This window comes from Cavia porcellus, unplaced genomic scaffold (assembly GCF_034190915.1).
Source record: "Cavia porcellus strain 051 isolate PalLab524CR breed Dunkin Hartley unplaced genomic scaffold, mCavPor4.1 scaffold_7, whole genome shotgun sequence".
Classification (NCBI taxonomy): Eukaryota; Metazoa; Chordata; class Mammalia; order Rodentia; family Caviidae; genus Cavia; species Cavia porcellus.
In genome coordinates this window covers 62,306,058-62,320,684 of record NW_026947490.1, presented here as the reverse complement: position 1 = coordinate 62,320,684, position 14,627 = coordinate 62,306,058, and the positions used below count along the sequence as shown (strand labels likewise).

The 14,627-nt window shown below is 36.8% G+C and overlaps 1 protein-coding gene across 8 annotated transcripts in view; it reads left to right on the top strand.

Moving 5' to 3' along the window:
• Positions 1 to 14,627, top strand: part of Wac (WW domain containing adaptor with coiled-coil) — a 75,141-nt gene that overhangs the window by 33,358 nt on the left and 27,156 nt on the right. For 6 of the 8 annotated variants that reach the window (XM_063253706.1, XM_063253707.1, XM_063253705.1 and 3 more), the window contains exon 4: positions 9,538 to 9,644. The exons of the other annotated variants lie outside the window; for them this stretch is intronic. In XM_063253706.1, coding sequence (XP_063109776.1) covers positions 9,538 to 9,644 — 107 coding nt within the window. The remainder of the gene's footprint in view (positions 1 to 9,537; positions 9,645 to 14,627) is intronic. 8 annotated transcript variants of the gene reach the window in all.

Here is a 14,627-nt window from a genome sequence, read left to right as displayed (position 1 = left end):
TTGTAGTAAAATTGATAATGTAGACTAGCCATCTCCAGCAAATGTTTGTCAGGGATTCCTTGGGCATACGTTTTTATTAACATACTTTGTATTAGTAACATTTGCATTTATGTCTTAATCTGTACAGAGTTGTTTTGGACAACATGGCAGTGTTTATTTTCCCCTTTGATGGACAACTTCCACATTTGAGAACACAGGCACAAAGTTTTCGATTGAGACATATGAGCAATAATGAAAATTTGCTTAATATACCTTTTTTTAATACTTAGTTTTGGGGAACACACTTCCAATTTCTGATATATATGTTTGTGTGTGATCAGATACCTAGATGTATAGGAGACTGAAGTAATTTATTAGTAACAAGTTATATATATCTATATATGAATTATATTTTCAGTGGATGTTGCAGATGTTTTGTATGTCCTGAAGCTTTTTATTTTGTCGTAGAAGTTACATTTAAATGTAAAGTAAGTGTACATGTTTACTTATGAAATGGGAACTGTGTTACAGATTTTTGACAGCTAATCTCTAGAGATGGGAGAATGTGCCTCTGAGCTGCATCCTCAACCCTTTCTTTATTATTTTATTTTGAGGCAGACTCATGCTAAGTTGTCTAGAACTCAGTTTCCTACCTCAGCTTCCCAAGTATCTGGAATTACAGGCATTGTATTGCTTGTTCTTAAATGATATTGTATGGAACCCACAGGTTCCAAGAACATAATTAGGCTGGAAGTTCTTCAATCTACTGCCGTAATTGTAGTAAGAATAGCATCATTTCAAAATAATGAGCTCTCATTGATGCATTTACGTGTTTTAGTCTGCTGACAGATCCAGCTAATTTTGTAATTACAGAATTACACTTATAGAATATATTCCTGTGTTCAAGGTGTTTCTCTTGTGGACATTGTCTGATTTATAAGTCAGACATTTTTGTGTTATGATTTAATGCTATAAAAGAAATAGTGACTTCAAAATGGTAGTGGCAGATATGGGCAGAATTACGTTCTTTGATCAAGGAAAGGGTATTATAGAAGTTAGCTTGTGAATTAGCAACCAAAGAATAGGTAACAAAAAAAAAAAAAAAAGAATCAGTAACAGAATTCTGTGGTTTTTTGTTTGTTTGTTTGTTTTGTCTTTTTCCTTTGTATCAGTACCCGGGATGGAACTCAGGACTACCTGCTTGCAAGGCAGGCGCTTATGCCGCTGAGCTAAATCCCCAGTGCCCAGAATTCTGTGGTTTTAAGAAACTAGGAAAAAAATTAGGAAGGCATTTCTCTAGAAAGAATCCTCTTACAGATTTTTTGTGGGGTGTAAGGGCAGAGGAGGTGGTGGTGGTGGTGGTGATGATGAGGTATTGCTGTGTAGTTTAAGCTGGCTGAACTTACTATGTAGACCAGGTTGACTACAAACTCCTAGTGATCCTTCTGCCTCAGGACAGGGCTTTGCTCATCCTGGTTAGATTCAGCTGCCCCTTTAAAAAATATTGTAACATGGTAGTTTTAAAAATTGAGATATAACTCATATATTTACCACCTCCCCAAAAGAAGTACTCATTAGTTACCCCATATTTCCTTCCTTAGTTCCATCAGTCACTACCATTTTTGCTTTCCACTCCCAACTCGATTATAGATGCATTTTATTTCTATAGATATTTGTTCATCTATCTATTTCATCTATGCTGATATGTTGCATGATCTTTTGTAACTGGCTTATTTCACTTAGTGTAGTGAACTGTGTTTATCCATGTTGTATCATGTCAGTAATTTTTTTTTAATATGGTTAAAGTTTCTATATCAGTAATTCTCAGAGCCTTATAAAGTTGTTTTATTACAAGAAAATACTGCATTCATTGTATTTTGTATTTACATAGCCATGTAACATTTTCTCAAAGCATCTCATAGATTTAATTTTGAGATCAACTAAGAGTTAGGGCCATGTCTAAGCTAAGAAATTCAGAGTCATATACAAGGTATAGTTAGTTTTTGTTAACAGTTATATTGATGTATAGTTTGTGTGCCATACAGTTCATCTACTTAGGCATTAGTTATTATCTTCATATTTATGTAGCATTCACCAAGTTAGTTTTTGAACATTTTCCTTGCCTTTGTTTTGTTTTAAGATAGGATCAAAACTGTAGGCTGGTTTTGAACTCACTATGTAGCCCAGACTGGCCTTGAACTTGAAGTGGTAGGCCTACATCAAGTCTCACAGGTGCTGGGATTACAGGCATGCTACCACCATGCTCATCCTGCCTCACTTTTAAAAAGAAACTATGTAGCAATCATTCCCAGTCTACTCTTTGTCCCCAATAAGAAATCACTAATTGACTTTCTTTCTTGATAGCCACTTCTGGTTTCATATAAATGGAATCATAGTATGTGGCCTGTGTGGATTTTTTCAGTTTGCATATTATCTTCAAGATTCATTTATATTGTTATATTGCTTTTTATTGTTTATAATACTTAACTGTACAGATACAAAACATTTTACAGTATTTATCCTACAAGTGTTAAGAGCATGGAAAACACAGATGGCTCCAAAGGAAATAATGTTTTATGTGTAGCATTATTGTCAGTGGTGAGTTTTTTTCCAGGTTGTAAACTTTGGTATATGTTCTAAACAGCATGAAGTTCTAAACATTGTGGTTTGCATAGCAGTCATATTCCTGGAAAATTCATTGTGGTAGCTGGGTGTGGTAACTGGCATAATGCTTGTAATCCTGCCACTCCAGGATGTTGAGACAGAAGGATTGCAAGGTCAAGCCTGAACAATTTAGGGAATTAGTGAGGCCTTTTCTTTCATTCATTGTATAACTGTTTTTGTATACATTCCTATTTTTAGAATTCATCAGAGGATCTGGTAGGGAATTCTGTGGTTGTCATGTTCTGACTAAAGTCACAGATGCCATAAGATTTTGTTTCTTTGTACAGAGAAAGATGTCTCCAGTCTAGGAAAAAAATGGGAGGGCCACGAGGGAACATAACTCATTAACTGTCAGTGGGCCCCTCTGTGTGTATTGTAGTGCAGATGAGTGAGCTATGTATATAAAAATTTTAGTGTCAACATCTGAAGTAAATTTTAATTATATGTATCATTAAGTATAGACAGAATATTTTATCATATAATCAATATAAAAATGTTAGTGTGATATTTGGTATTCTTCTTGTACTGAGTCTTTGGAGCCAGTATGAAATTACACCTGCATCAAATCTAAATTCATGAGTCTGGTTTCAAGCGCAGAGTAACTCTGTGGGCCACAGCTGTTGCAGAGTAGTGTTCAGTTCAGGTCTGACATTCTACAATAGTGGACTATCACAGGCCAGCACATTGCTGACCATACTATTCTCCCCTCCTGCAAGTGACCAGTTAGCTGCTTTACAGGATGTCATCCATAAATACTGAAATTGTGTTGGTTCATATGAAAAGCTGTTTGTGTGTGTTTTCCCCCCTAGGGAAGGAGAGTGAAAATTAATTGCAGGTTTGAAAAAGTCTATATTTCCTTGCCTCTCTTGGTGTTTCAGAATACTATCTCCCTCATCTGCTTTCTCTCTAATATCCAAGTTCTCTTTTCTACACATTAATGCTGGTTTCTTGCTTGGTCATGTTCATTTTGTTGTACTTTGTGACCCCGTCCTCAGAATTCTGTTCCAAGGCTGTATCTTTCTCAGACTGTAGGTTATATCCTTCTCATTGTTACGTCTAGCTTCTGAGATTGGGGCTAACTGGGGATTATAATACCTTTTGAATATTGACAGTTTTGGAAAAAAAGTTTGGTTATATTTCATTGACTAGTCCAGGAAGCAGCAAACTAACTTTCTTTAAGAGTAATTTTTCTTTTCCGTCCTTGCCTTTTTTTTTTTCTTTTTGAGGCAAGGTTTTACGTGTATTGCAGGCTGACCTTGAACTTGATTATGTAGCCCAAGCTGACCTTAAACCCATAGCAGTCTTCCTGCCTCAGCTTTCCAAGTGCTGGAATTACAGGCATGCACCACATCATTTTTTGTTTTGTTTTGTTTTTTAAAGAGAATAAAACAAAAGGAAAGAAAACAGAACAAAGCAAATCAGAACAGAACAGTGCAAGCAACACAGGACTTCACAACAGGACATCAACAGTGGCTACCATAATGTCTCTTGTTTTCTTTGAAATAGTTGACCATACTTTTACACACAATAATAGCAATATCTCATTTTCCTCAAAAAAAGTTATCCATACCATCACACATAAAGTCAAATAAAACACAACAGGATAGAACCAGTCAACAGAAGAACAAAAGCATGGTAGGACTTCAAAGCAAGATGATAGGAAATTAGCAATACCTACTGTAATATCTCATTTTCTTAAAAATAACTTCATACCATCGTACATACTAAAATCAAAACCAAACAGTAAAACCAATTAAACAGATAAATGAAAGTATTATAAGACTTCAAAGCAAAATAATAGGAAACCAAGATTACCATAATATATCCCATTATATTCAGAATAGCTGCTGTCAGACAGTAAAACCCAACAAGACAAGATAGAACAAAGCTAAACCTAACAAAATTGTGAAAACAATGCAGAAGTTCAAGGCAAGATAATAAGAAATTAACAGTAGTTAACTACCTTTCCCCTCCCCAGGTGTTTCCTCTCCTATCACTCTTACAATAAACCGTTTTTGCTTTTGGATCCCATTAACTGCTTCTTTTTCTTACGTTAGGGTTCACGCATATGAGTTTGAACCATTTCACCCATGAACATGATCTCCAGTTGGGTCCATTTACCTGCAGGAGCCTTGAGATTATTCTACTTTATAGCTGGGTAGCTTTCCACTGCATGGAAACACGGTATCTTATCCATTGTGTGGTTGATGGGCAGGTTGGTTACTCTTGCTTTTTTTTTTCTGGTCTCCTGTCACATAGAGCAGTTGTTTTCTCATTGATTTTCAGTCTATGAATTTCCTTTCCAGTTAAATGTGTTTCTTGTATACAGTATATCGATGGATCTTGTTTCTTGATCCACTCTCCCTGTGTTTCTTTTTATTGCTGACCTGAGGCCATCTACATTAATGGTTACAACGAGCATACATTGGTTTGTCTCTGCCCTGCTATCCTCCTGTTGTTGGCCCTCCACTTTTGCCCTTCATTCAAATGCCTATCTTGTTTGGCGATTGTCTGCTGCTGTTCCTGGTGCTGAGATTATAGGAGTGCGCCACCACGCCCAGCTGAAGTTTTCTTCTATTACTTTTGTAAATAGCTTTTTAATTTCATTTGTGTTGACCCCTGCTTCTTCACCAACACGTCTCTTAAATTATGCTTCTTTACGTCATCTTGCAGTCATTGAGTTATTTTCTGATTTCCATGTTGTTTTTAGGAGGTCTTTCCTTTCAGGATTACTAGCTGCAATCCTATCTTCAAGGTTTGAAAGTCTATCTTCAGTGTCTTTCAAGTGATTTTGCCAGATTTCCATTGAGTTTTTAATTTCCTGAATCTCTCTTTGAATCTGTTTCATGCATTGTAATTCCTTTCCATATTAATTCAAGGTTTCCATCATTTTCCTGTGCTCCTCTTTATTGTCTGTCTTCTTTAAACCTACTGAACAATTCTTTCAGTATGCTTGTGATTTCTTTTTATCCCTGAGACATTATTTCTGATTTGACTGCTTTTACGATCTCATGTTGTTTCCTTACTTCAGTTGCTATCCTCTCAAGATTTCAGGTGTGTGACCTCCGTCCATGACTCTATCTCTCAGACTTGTTCTGTGTGGGCTGGAGGTCTGAGTTTGCCTTTTGCTGCTTCGTCTTGACATTTTCCTGGGTTCCTCCCAACAAGCTGGTTGTGGGGCCCCAAGCACTTCACACATTGGCTGCCCCTCCATGATGTAGGGGGATGGGACAGGAACCTGGGTTCCTCTAACCCCAGATTTACAGGGAGGTAGCAGGGCATGGAGCAAGCTTCTTCAGACTTGTGCAGCTACACTGGGGCTTCCCTGATGATCGGGGTGCGTAGAGGTGGGGCTGCTGCTTTCAGCCTGTGTGTCTGCACTGGGACTCCCACAATGGTGACAGACACACAGGGTTGTATTTGTCTAATTCTGCTGTTGAGTGATGACTGTCTGAGGGAACCAAAGGCCTCCAATGGGTGGCCTACAGGTGCACAGGGCTTATGTGGCTGTGTGTCCCTGCGCCTGCTGACTGCCTGCAGAAAGGAGCCTTCCAGGCAGCTCCCTGTAGGTAGAGATGGATCTACTGGTTCTGACTGCTCCAGCCTCCCCGGAACAAGGCCTTTCAGTGGTGGCACCTGGCAGGCAGAGGCAGCCATCCCTGGCTCTCTCTTCTTGCACTGGGCACCCTTAAGGAAAGGGCCTTCTGGTGGCAGTGCCTGGCAGGCAGAGGCGGATCTGCTGGCTCTCTGTCACATCAGTTTTGAAAGTTTCAAGGAGAGGGTAAAATGCTCAAATGAAATAGCCCCAAAAATGCTTTGTCTGCTGTTGTAACAGCTTTTATTGCAAGAGAGTTAACTTTGTTTAGCTTATTTTGTGGCATCATTTGTGACCTATGTTCACCCTCCCTTTGTTTTTTTAAAAGTATCTTTCTGACTGGAATCTCAAGACTTTACCACTTGTACTTTGGATAAAGTTTTAGTTGGAGTTTGAATTTTATTTAAGAATGTTCATTTATTCTTAGACTACTGCTAAAAATATCTTAATCCTTTCCCTTTTTAAAAGTATTGGTTTTTGTTCAGTAGTCTAGATGAATTTTTCCCATAGAATGAGCAATGCAATCCCTATCCAAAAAGCTACTGTCTCTGAAAGTGAGTTCCCTTCTTAATAGCTGATTTATTTTTCTCTTTAAACTCTTGGGCTAGTGTTCCTTGATGCTTATGATTTTTGATTGTTATGTCCAGCACTCTGGAAGCCCAAAAGCTAGACTTAAAAACTTGGTATCTTCTCATTCTGGTGGAAGATTTACCATTTCTTAGAGGTAAGAAGTTATTGATTGGAATGCCTCCCAGTATTTGTTTTCTTCCATCAAATACCTTCTGTTCACAGAGTGCGCATTAAGTCTATTCCAACCAATCTTTAGTTTGCCCCTCTTACTTCATAGATTTAATCATGGACCATTTTGTTCAAGAGTGTCAGAGTGAGGCATCTAATCCAATGTTTCTTTAATAAATTACTTGTGCTATTTCAGCCACTGGTAGTGTATTGGCCTTTCCTCCATTACTATTTTATGGGAATTTCCATAGAAATATCAACTATAATTCACACAGTCTGCCAAAAATTGTATGTTATCAGGGAAAGAAAAATGTTTGTAAATATTTTAATACCAAATTTATTGAGACATCATGAGATTCATAGAAGTAACCACTAGCCTCTACATTTATAAGAGGTGCTTAAAGTGATGCCTGTTAGCTTCCAGACATTTATGGGTATGGTGAACTGCTGAAATATGTATACACTTTTTTTGGTATATACTATATATTCTATTCTAATAGTCCATGCTGATTTATGGGGGGGCAGTTGAGTTATGTCTGAAAAATGGAAGTTTTAGGGTAGGTAAAAGATATTTTGGAAAACGTGAAGTAAATTTTCTTTGCTCTAGGAAGTGTTCAGGGATTCTTACCCCATTCCTAGGTTCAAGGATTCTCTTAAGACTCAAGAGCCAGTGTGTAGTCACTGTAGTGGCTGTGACTTCCAGAAGAAAGGTATTGAGCAAAGACTCAGCAAAGGGAGAAATGGGACACAGTGGAGTAATCTGGGTGCAAGCAAAAGGTCCTCTTACAATAATTTGAGATTAAAGAATGCCTTTGATCTTCCAGCAGCAAATTATGAAGACTCAAACCCTATCTTCCCAGGGAATCTCAAGGGTGTGTTTACATTGAATTTGGTCAGTTTTATAGGTATGCTCTGTCAAACACATAGCAAAAATGTAGGCTCTTGCTTAGAAAAGCAGGTGTACAGAATAAGCCATATTATGCATGCTAGTAGCTTGGGCTCAATAAGCAGTTCTTATCAATTGTGGGAATTCTGAAAATCCAAGTACCCACATGCCTGCCAAGGGCTGGCAATGCAAAAAGCCTTAATGAAGATATCAGACTTGTTCTGATAATTTGTCAGCACACTAAATTTATATATTCTTTAGCTACTTATTAAAGGACTTATATTATGGGCTGTATTGTAAGGGGGCTTTTGGGTTTGTATGTAGATCGAATATAGCAAAATAAGTAGATGAAGAAATCATTAGGCCTTTCCAGCAAAGAGCTGCTTGGGAAATTTGCTGTTACACCGCATACATTGTCCTTTAAGTAAATATTGTATATTCTTAAGTCCATCCCCTTTTTTGTGACACAAGTAGCTTTAGGGGGTATATCTCTTCCCTTATAAGAGAATTTTTGTCAAGGGTTAAATATTGACTATTATCACTTTTCTTTCAGTACTTAATCTATAAGCTGCTACCTCAAAATTATTATTACTTGAAAAGTTCGTGTACTTTTGCCCTCAAATGCAAGGCTTCTAAACTCACATATTTGGGCTGCTTTTATTCTGAATTCTGGTTTTGCATAGATCTGCTATTTCTACTTGCATGCTTTAGTCATCATCGTCTATCTCAGTCTATCTGTTGCATGTATTGTCATCATTGTGCCACTCTGCTTTTCTTGTTGATTGAAATAGTATTTTTCCTCCCGTATGCTATTACTCTGACTGATTCATGGCCTACTGGACCTTTTTAAAAGTTTATTTGTCTCACTTTGTTGTTCATTTTGGTTAGTCTCAAAGCACTGGCAGGTTTGTTTGTTGTGTTTTGTTTTTGTTTTTTTTTTTTTAATACTAGTTGCACTGCGTTGTTACTAAAAACCTCCTTAGGTATGTAGAATAAAATTGAAAAGATGGTGTGTTGGATCTCTTTGAGTTCTTGCAAGTTTGGGTTTTTATCTATTGGCTTTTCCTAAAATAACTGAGAAACGCCTATTCATGATGATCTTTGAGTTGTAAAGTTTTGAGACCACTCAAGTGGTGAAGGATTTACCTCAGCAACACAAGCCCTTGCCTGAAACTGTGAGATCGTGAATTCTATCCCTGGTACTAGATGGGGTGGTGGGGAGAAGAAGTAGTATTCTTAGACGATTTTTAGGTAGAGTTGATCTGTTAGAAGACACTTAGGCTATTTTTTCCATTTAAAATTGGTTCCCTCCTTTAAACTTATTAAATTTTTGAAAACTTCATGGTATTACAGTCAAAATTGGCTTGATATGTAGAAACACTGGTAACAATGATCTTTTTTTAGTTTTCATGTCAGTTGAGTTTTTGTGCTTTTTTTGTCTATACGTGGCATTTTTTGTCAAAACTTAAATCGAAAAATCTACAAGTTTCTAGAAATGATACTGATTTTCAGTTACGTATTTTTAAACCACATGTAAAAGGTCATAAATACTAAAGTATTCTATATTGCTTATGTTCATGTAAAACTGTAGATTTAAACATCTACAGTGATCACACAGTATGATTAAAACCAGATGAAATGCAGCTGTAATTCACTTTGTTCTTTATTTTTCAAGGGACCAGTTACTCTCCACAAGAAAATTCACACAACCACAGTGCTCTTCATAGTTCAAATTCACATTCTTCTAATCCAAGCAATAATCCGAGCAAAACTTCAGATGCAGTAAGTATTTAAACTTGCCCAATTTTTTAACAAAAGTTATTGGGAAAAAAATCCCACAGCAAATCTTAGATCTAGTGTCTTTAAAAATGTTTTGATCGAAGCTGCCTTTAGTGTGTTTGATACTTCGTTAGCACTCTTGTGCAAAGTAAAATTTTAATTTTTGTGATATCTGCGATTTTGTAAAAAAAAAAAAAAAAAAAAAAACCTTAAGACTTCTTTAAGATTTAGGATGACTTGATTTGCATAACATGCAACCTTCTAGCATATATTTATTATGTGTTGTATACTGTATATTCCACCAGAGTCTGTAGTTTAAAAAGGTCCTCGAGAGCACTAAACCCAATGAGGTATTGTATTTTTGAAAGTTTAGGTTAATTGTTACTCATTTTAAATTTCTAGTGTCACAGATTCAAATAAAAATTTTGGTATATTCATTTGGCAAATTAATAAGATTTCAATTTACTAGACTTGGGAGCTTGTAGAGACACAAAAGTAAGATAATGTAGCCCATCTTAAAAGAAAGTAGTGGAAACAAAAGCAAACAGCACAGTACCTGTTAAAAGTTGCTTTGGGAATGCTCAACACAGAAACTGTCTGCTTAAATTAGGAGACATTAAAGTATAAGTAATGTGCCAGATGTGGTGGCACACACCTGTAATCTCAGCACTCAGGAGGCTGAGCAGGGGTATCATTACAAGTCTAAGACTGTCCTGGGCTACAAAGTGAGCTCAACGCCAGCTTAAACTGCATAATGAGATCCTCAAAAAAAAAAAAAAAAAAAAAACAGATAAGTAATGCTCCCCAAAAGGTTGAATATAAATTAGCTAGCTCAAGGGTTTGTATTACAAACAGAAGAATACTTCGTTGGGTACGTGTGAAATATAGAACATTTGGTAAACTGCAAGAATTTTGATTGTGCGGAAAAGTGACACTTTGGTTACAGAGATAAGTAGAGACCAGATCATAAGCAGCTGTATATCTGACCAAGATATATAAATCATGTAGAAAGTTAGTGAAGAGCTACTAAAGGATATCGTTGGTATAGTGACAAATTTGTAATTTTAAAAATCATCTCAATTAGTAGAGCTGTGAAAAATTATTATGGGAAAGAAACTATTAGAAGGCCATCAAAATTGCAGGATAACAATTTAGCAAATTTTGCCTTTGATACTTAGATGACTATCATACTTTAATTAGCATTGAAAGACTTTCAGGGTTTACTACTTTTTGCCCTTTGTTGAACAGAGATAGTGCATTGCTGCAGAAAATTAAAACATAGTTTCAATTTAGTTCTTTAAAATTGTATTAGGGTCCAATTAGGAAAACAGAAATCATGCTAAAGTTTAATACATGGATTGGTTAAGTAGTTATTTCAATAATTGGGGACTGCAAAAGAACCCTAAGGTAACTTACAGGGCCATATAACAGAAGGAAGAAGTTGGGGTTACTAGAACTCAGTGTTCAGATGAGTCGCACAAAGCTGGTGGTACTACTTCTGACCACCTGGAGCTAGTTCTAGGGAGAGGGAGATGAAAACTTTCATTTCTCTTGAACGCTTCTGACAGAAAGTCAGCAAGCTAAATAAGATGTAAGTGTTTTCTCTGCACTGGAGTCACAGCAGAAAGACACAAGGCAGTACCTTTACAGGTGCCACTGATCATCAAATTATAGTACTTGAAATGAGTCGTTTTGTCATAATCTGTGTGCTGGGATTTTAGTCTCCTTCCTAGAAAGTGGCTCAAGCAACACCAATCTAAAGATCTGCTTATCACTGATAATTTAATACAGTATTTGTCTGCTGTTTAGACAGTGGCATCTCATGCAGATACTGCTTTTGTGTAAAAATTATTTATCCGGGGAAAGCAAATTTTTGTTTAAATTATCCAGAAATGTATTGATTCAGTGAAATCTTAGAGATGCCAAGAAATTTCTTTGGTGGTGAAAAATTAGGAAAACATTTCCAGAATGGGTTGAAATTTACATGTTTGCAAACTTAGGATTTTCCTTTCTTTGGACATCCACTGTAATTCATAATTAATTCCCAGTTGTGATGGATTTTTCCATTATATTGTAACACACTGGTCGTGTGAATAATATTCACAAACAGGAAATTTAATTTTAACTGAGAATTAGCTTTTGAGCTTTTTTGTGATTTTCAACTTTGTGTTTTAAATCCCACTTTCAGTGGGGGAATGGTAGCTAGTCCGGTTGAAGTGCTTGCCTAGCATGCTGGAAGTCTTGGATTTGACCCCAGCACTATACACCCAAATCAGTTCTAACAGAAATTTTTGAGCAACTAGTAAACAAAAAATTAATTTTCATTCTGTTTTTATAATCAAAGAATATAAGTAGAATTTATATTTGGCAATAGAACAGGGTTCTCACTATATAGTTTGGCTTCCTTGGACTCACTTTGTAGCCCACGTTGGCCTTGAAATCACAGCTGTGCTTCTGCCTGAGCCTTCTAAGTGTGGGATTACAGGCGTACACCACCACACCCAGCTCACATCATTTTTTAAAAATCAGATTTTATTGGTACATTTTAAATACACATAATGATCACATTTATCAGAGAATTTGTACCTGTGCATGATACAACTTGATTCTTTTTTCCCATTCCGTGACTCTCCTTGCAACTCCTCTCCCCCAACCCATTTATTTACAAAAGTTTTGCTTCCATTCTTTCCTCCTTTTCTCATTTTTTAAAAAAACTTTTCCCTTTTCTTTCCCCCTCCTCCCTCTCTTGTTCCCCTCCCTATCTGAACATTTTCTTCCTGCTTAATACCTAATATACATTTTGATCCTTATTTATACTTTCTGACACCAGATAAACAGTGAAATATTTACACATACATGTCTGATTTATTCCATTTAAGAATATGGTCTCAACGTGCATCCATTTACCTAGGTATGTCTCAAACCTACAGGTCACACACCATTTTAACCTAGATTATCCAGGCATTTTTTTTTTTTTTTTTTGGTCTTTTCATAACAGTTGAAAGTGAAGGGAAATTAATGTTTTTTTTACAGGTTTAGATTAAGATATTACTATCTAGTTCCTTGCTAAGTTGTATCAGGAACATTTATTCTACATCACACATCCTGGTAAAAAAAATTTTTCATGGTGTATCTTTAGGACAGACTTACTCTGTTCCTTTCCAATTGAAAAAGAAAGTCACAATAGGACTTACAGACACGGTAGTTTTAAGTTAGTCATGGATATTTGATTTTTTTGTTAAGAAAAAAAGGCTCTTAATTTCTTAGGGAAAAAGTGTTCCTATTTAAAAATACTGTGATTGTGATTTCCCCTTCTAAATATTCAGTGCCAGTTTCAAGTTGTTGGGAAGCTTTAAGTTCAATCCTCTGTGATGTATTCATATTCCTATCCTTCTTGTACTCAGTTGTTTCCTGTGTATTTTAAAGTTTGTGCCCTAAAATTTCCTGTTTACAACCAATCTTTCTGGAATTGGTGCTTTGATTAAATAAAAAAAGATTTATCAGAATTTTTGATAACAGGGTATGCCATCTTTGGTATCTAATGACTTATTATTTAACAATTCATAAGTTAATTCTAAGATGAACTTTTTCATAGTTTTAGAGAAGTGGTAGTACAACTTTGGAGAATAGATGTGGAGAATGCTTTTCTAAGGAACAAAATAGCATTTTCCTAGCAGATCAAGAAGACATTTTGAATTCAAGGAGAGATTAGATAGATACCTTAGTAACTGTTGTTATCTAGAGTGTTCATTCTCATGCTTTCTTTTTAAAGAAAGCTTTATATGGGCTTCATCATCAAAATGTACTATATTAAAAATTGACAGATTTTTAAATCTTTATTTAAAATCAACCATAAACCTATTATATGTTAATTTGTTGGAGTTTTTTGGTGTGTGTGCTTGTGGGATTTTTGTTCGTTTTGTTTTGTCTTGTCTTTTTGAGACAGGATCTCACTATCTAGTTCAGGCTAGCCTTTGTATCCCAGGCTGGTCTCAAACTTGAAGGATCTTCCTGCCTCAGCCTCTCGAGTGCTGGGACTACAGGTGTGCATTACCACGCCTGCAACTTTTTAATGAAAAGTAACTGTTTTGGTTACTTTTTTCTTTTGCTGATACAAAATACTTGACATGAGAGCCAGGGGTATAGCTCAGTGGCATAGGTACCTGCCTGGCAAGCACAAGGTCATGAGTTCAGTTCCCAGCCAAAAAAACAAAATGCTTGATGCATAAAATGAAGGAAGGAAAGGCTTACTTAGCTTACAGTTTACGAAAGTTTCAGTCCATATGCACCTGGCTAGCAGGCTGCAGGGCAGGGTGGCATTACTAAGGGGCAAGTTCATGGTGGCTGGCAGCAAGACCAAAAACACGGTGTGGCGAGGGAGCAGCAAGCCTCCCTCCCTCCCCTACACTGTATGCTGGCTCCCGGCCCCTGGCTGGTACAGCGCTCACACCACCAATCCCAGCACTAGACAGTGAGTTAGTCACAAACTCTAGATCCAGCTGTCTTTGAGAGGTCCCCACCCCCAGGACCACATGAGGCAGCAGCTTCCTAAGTGAAAGTAGACATTGACTATCTCCTTAGTCCCTGATATAGACTCAGAATTTCATACCTGCTCCTTAGGTGTTCTGTGGTATCAAATGTTACGTGTGCTTTCTGGGTAAATGCACTTGTGACACAATGAGGGGGAAAAATAAAATCATTTTAGTGATGTGATGAACGTAGTTTTAGTCTTGTGAAAGGACCTCTGCTGGAGAGCCTGCATTGGCTACTATCTCAGGCCTAATTTAGAAAAATCTGAAATGTATACAGACCTTGATTAAGCATAGCCCTACTTTAGTTGGGCTGATTGCACCCTGCCCCACCCCCACCAAAACATTTGCAATGCCTTAAGGCCTCCTCGGTGACAGTTTACCATCACTAATGAGCAATGGTTTAGACCACACTGATCTGCTCTAGTATAAGAGTCCTTTGACTGCTAACCTCAGA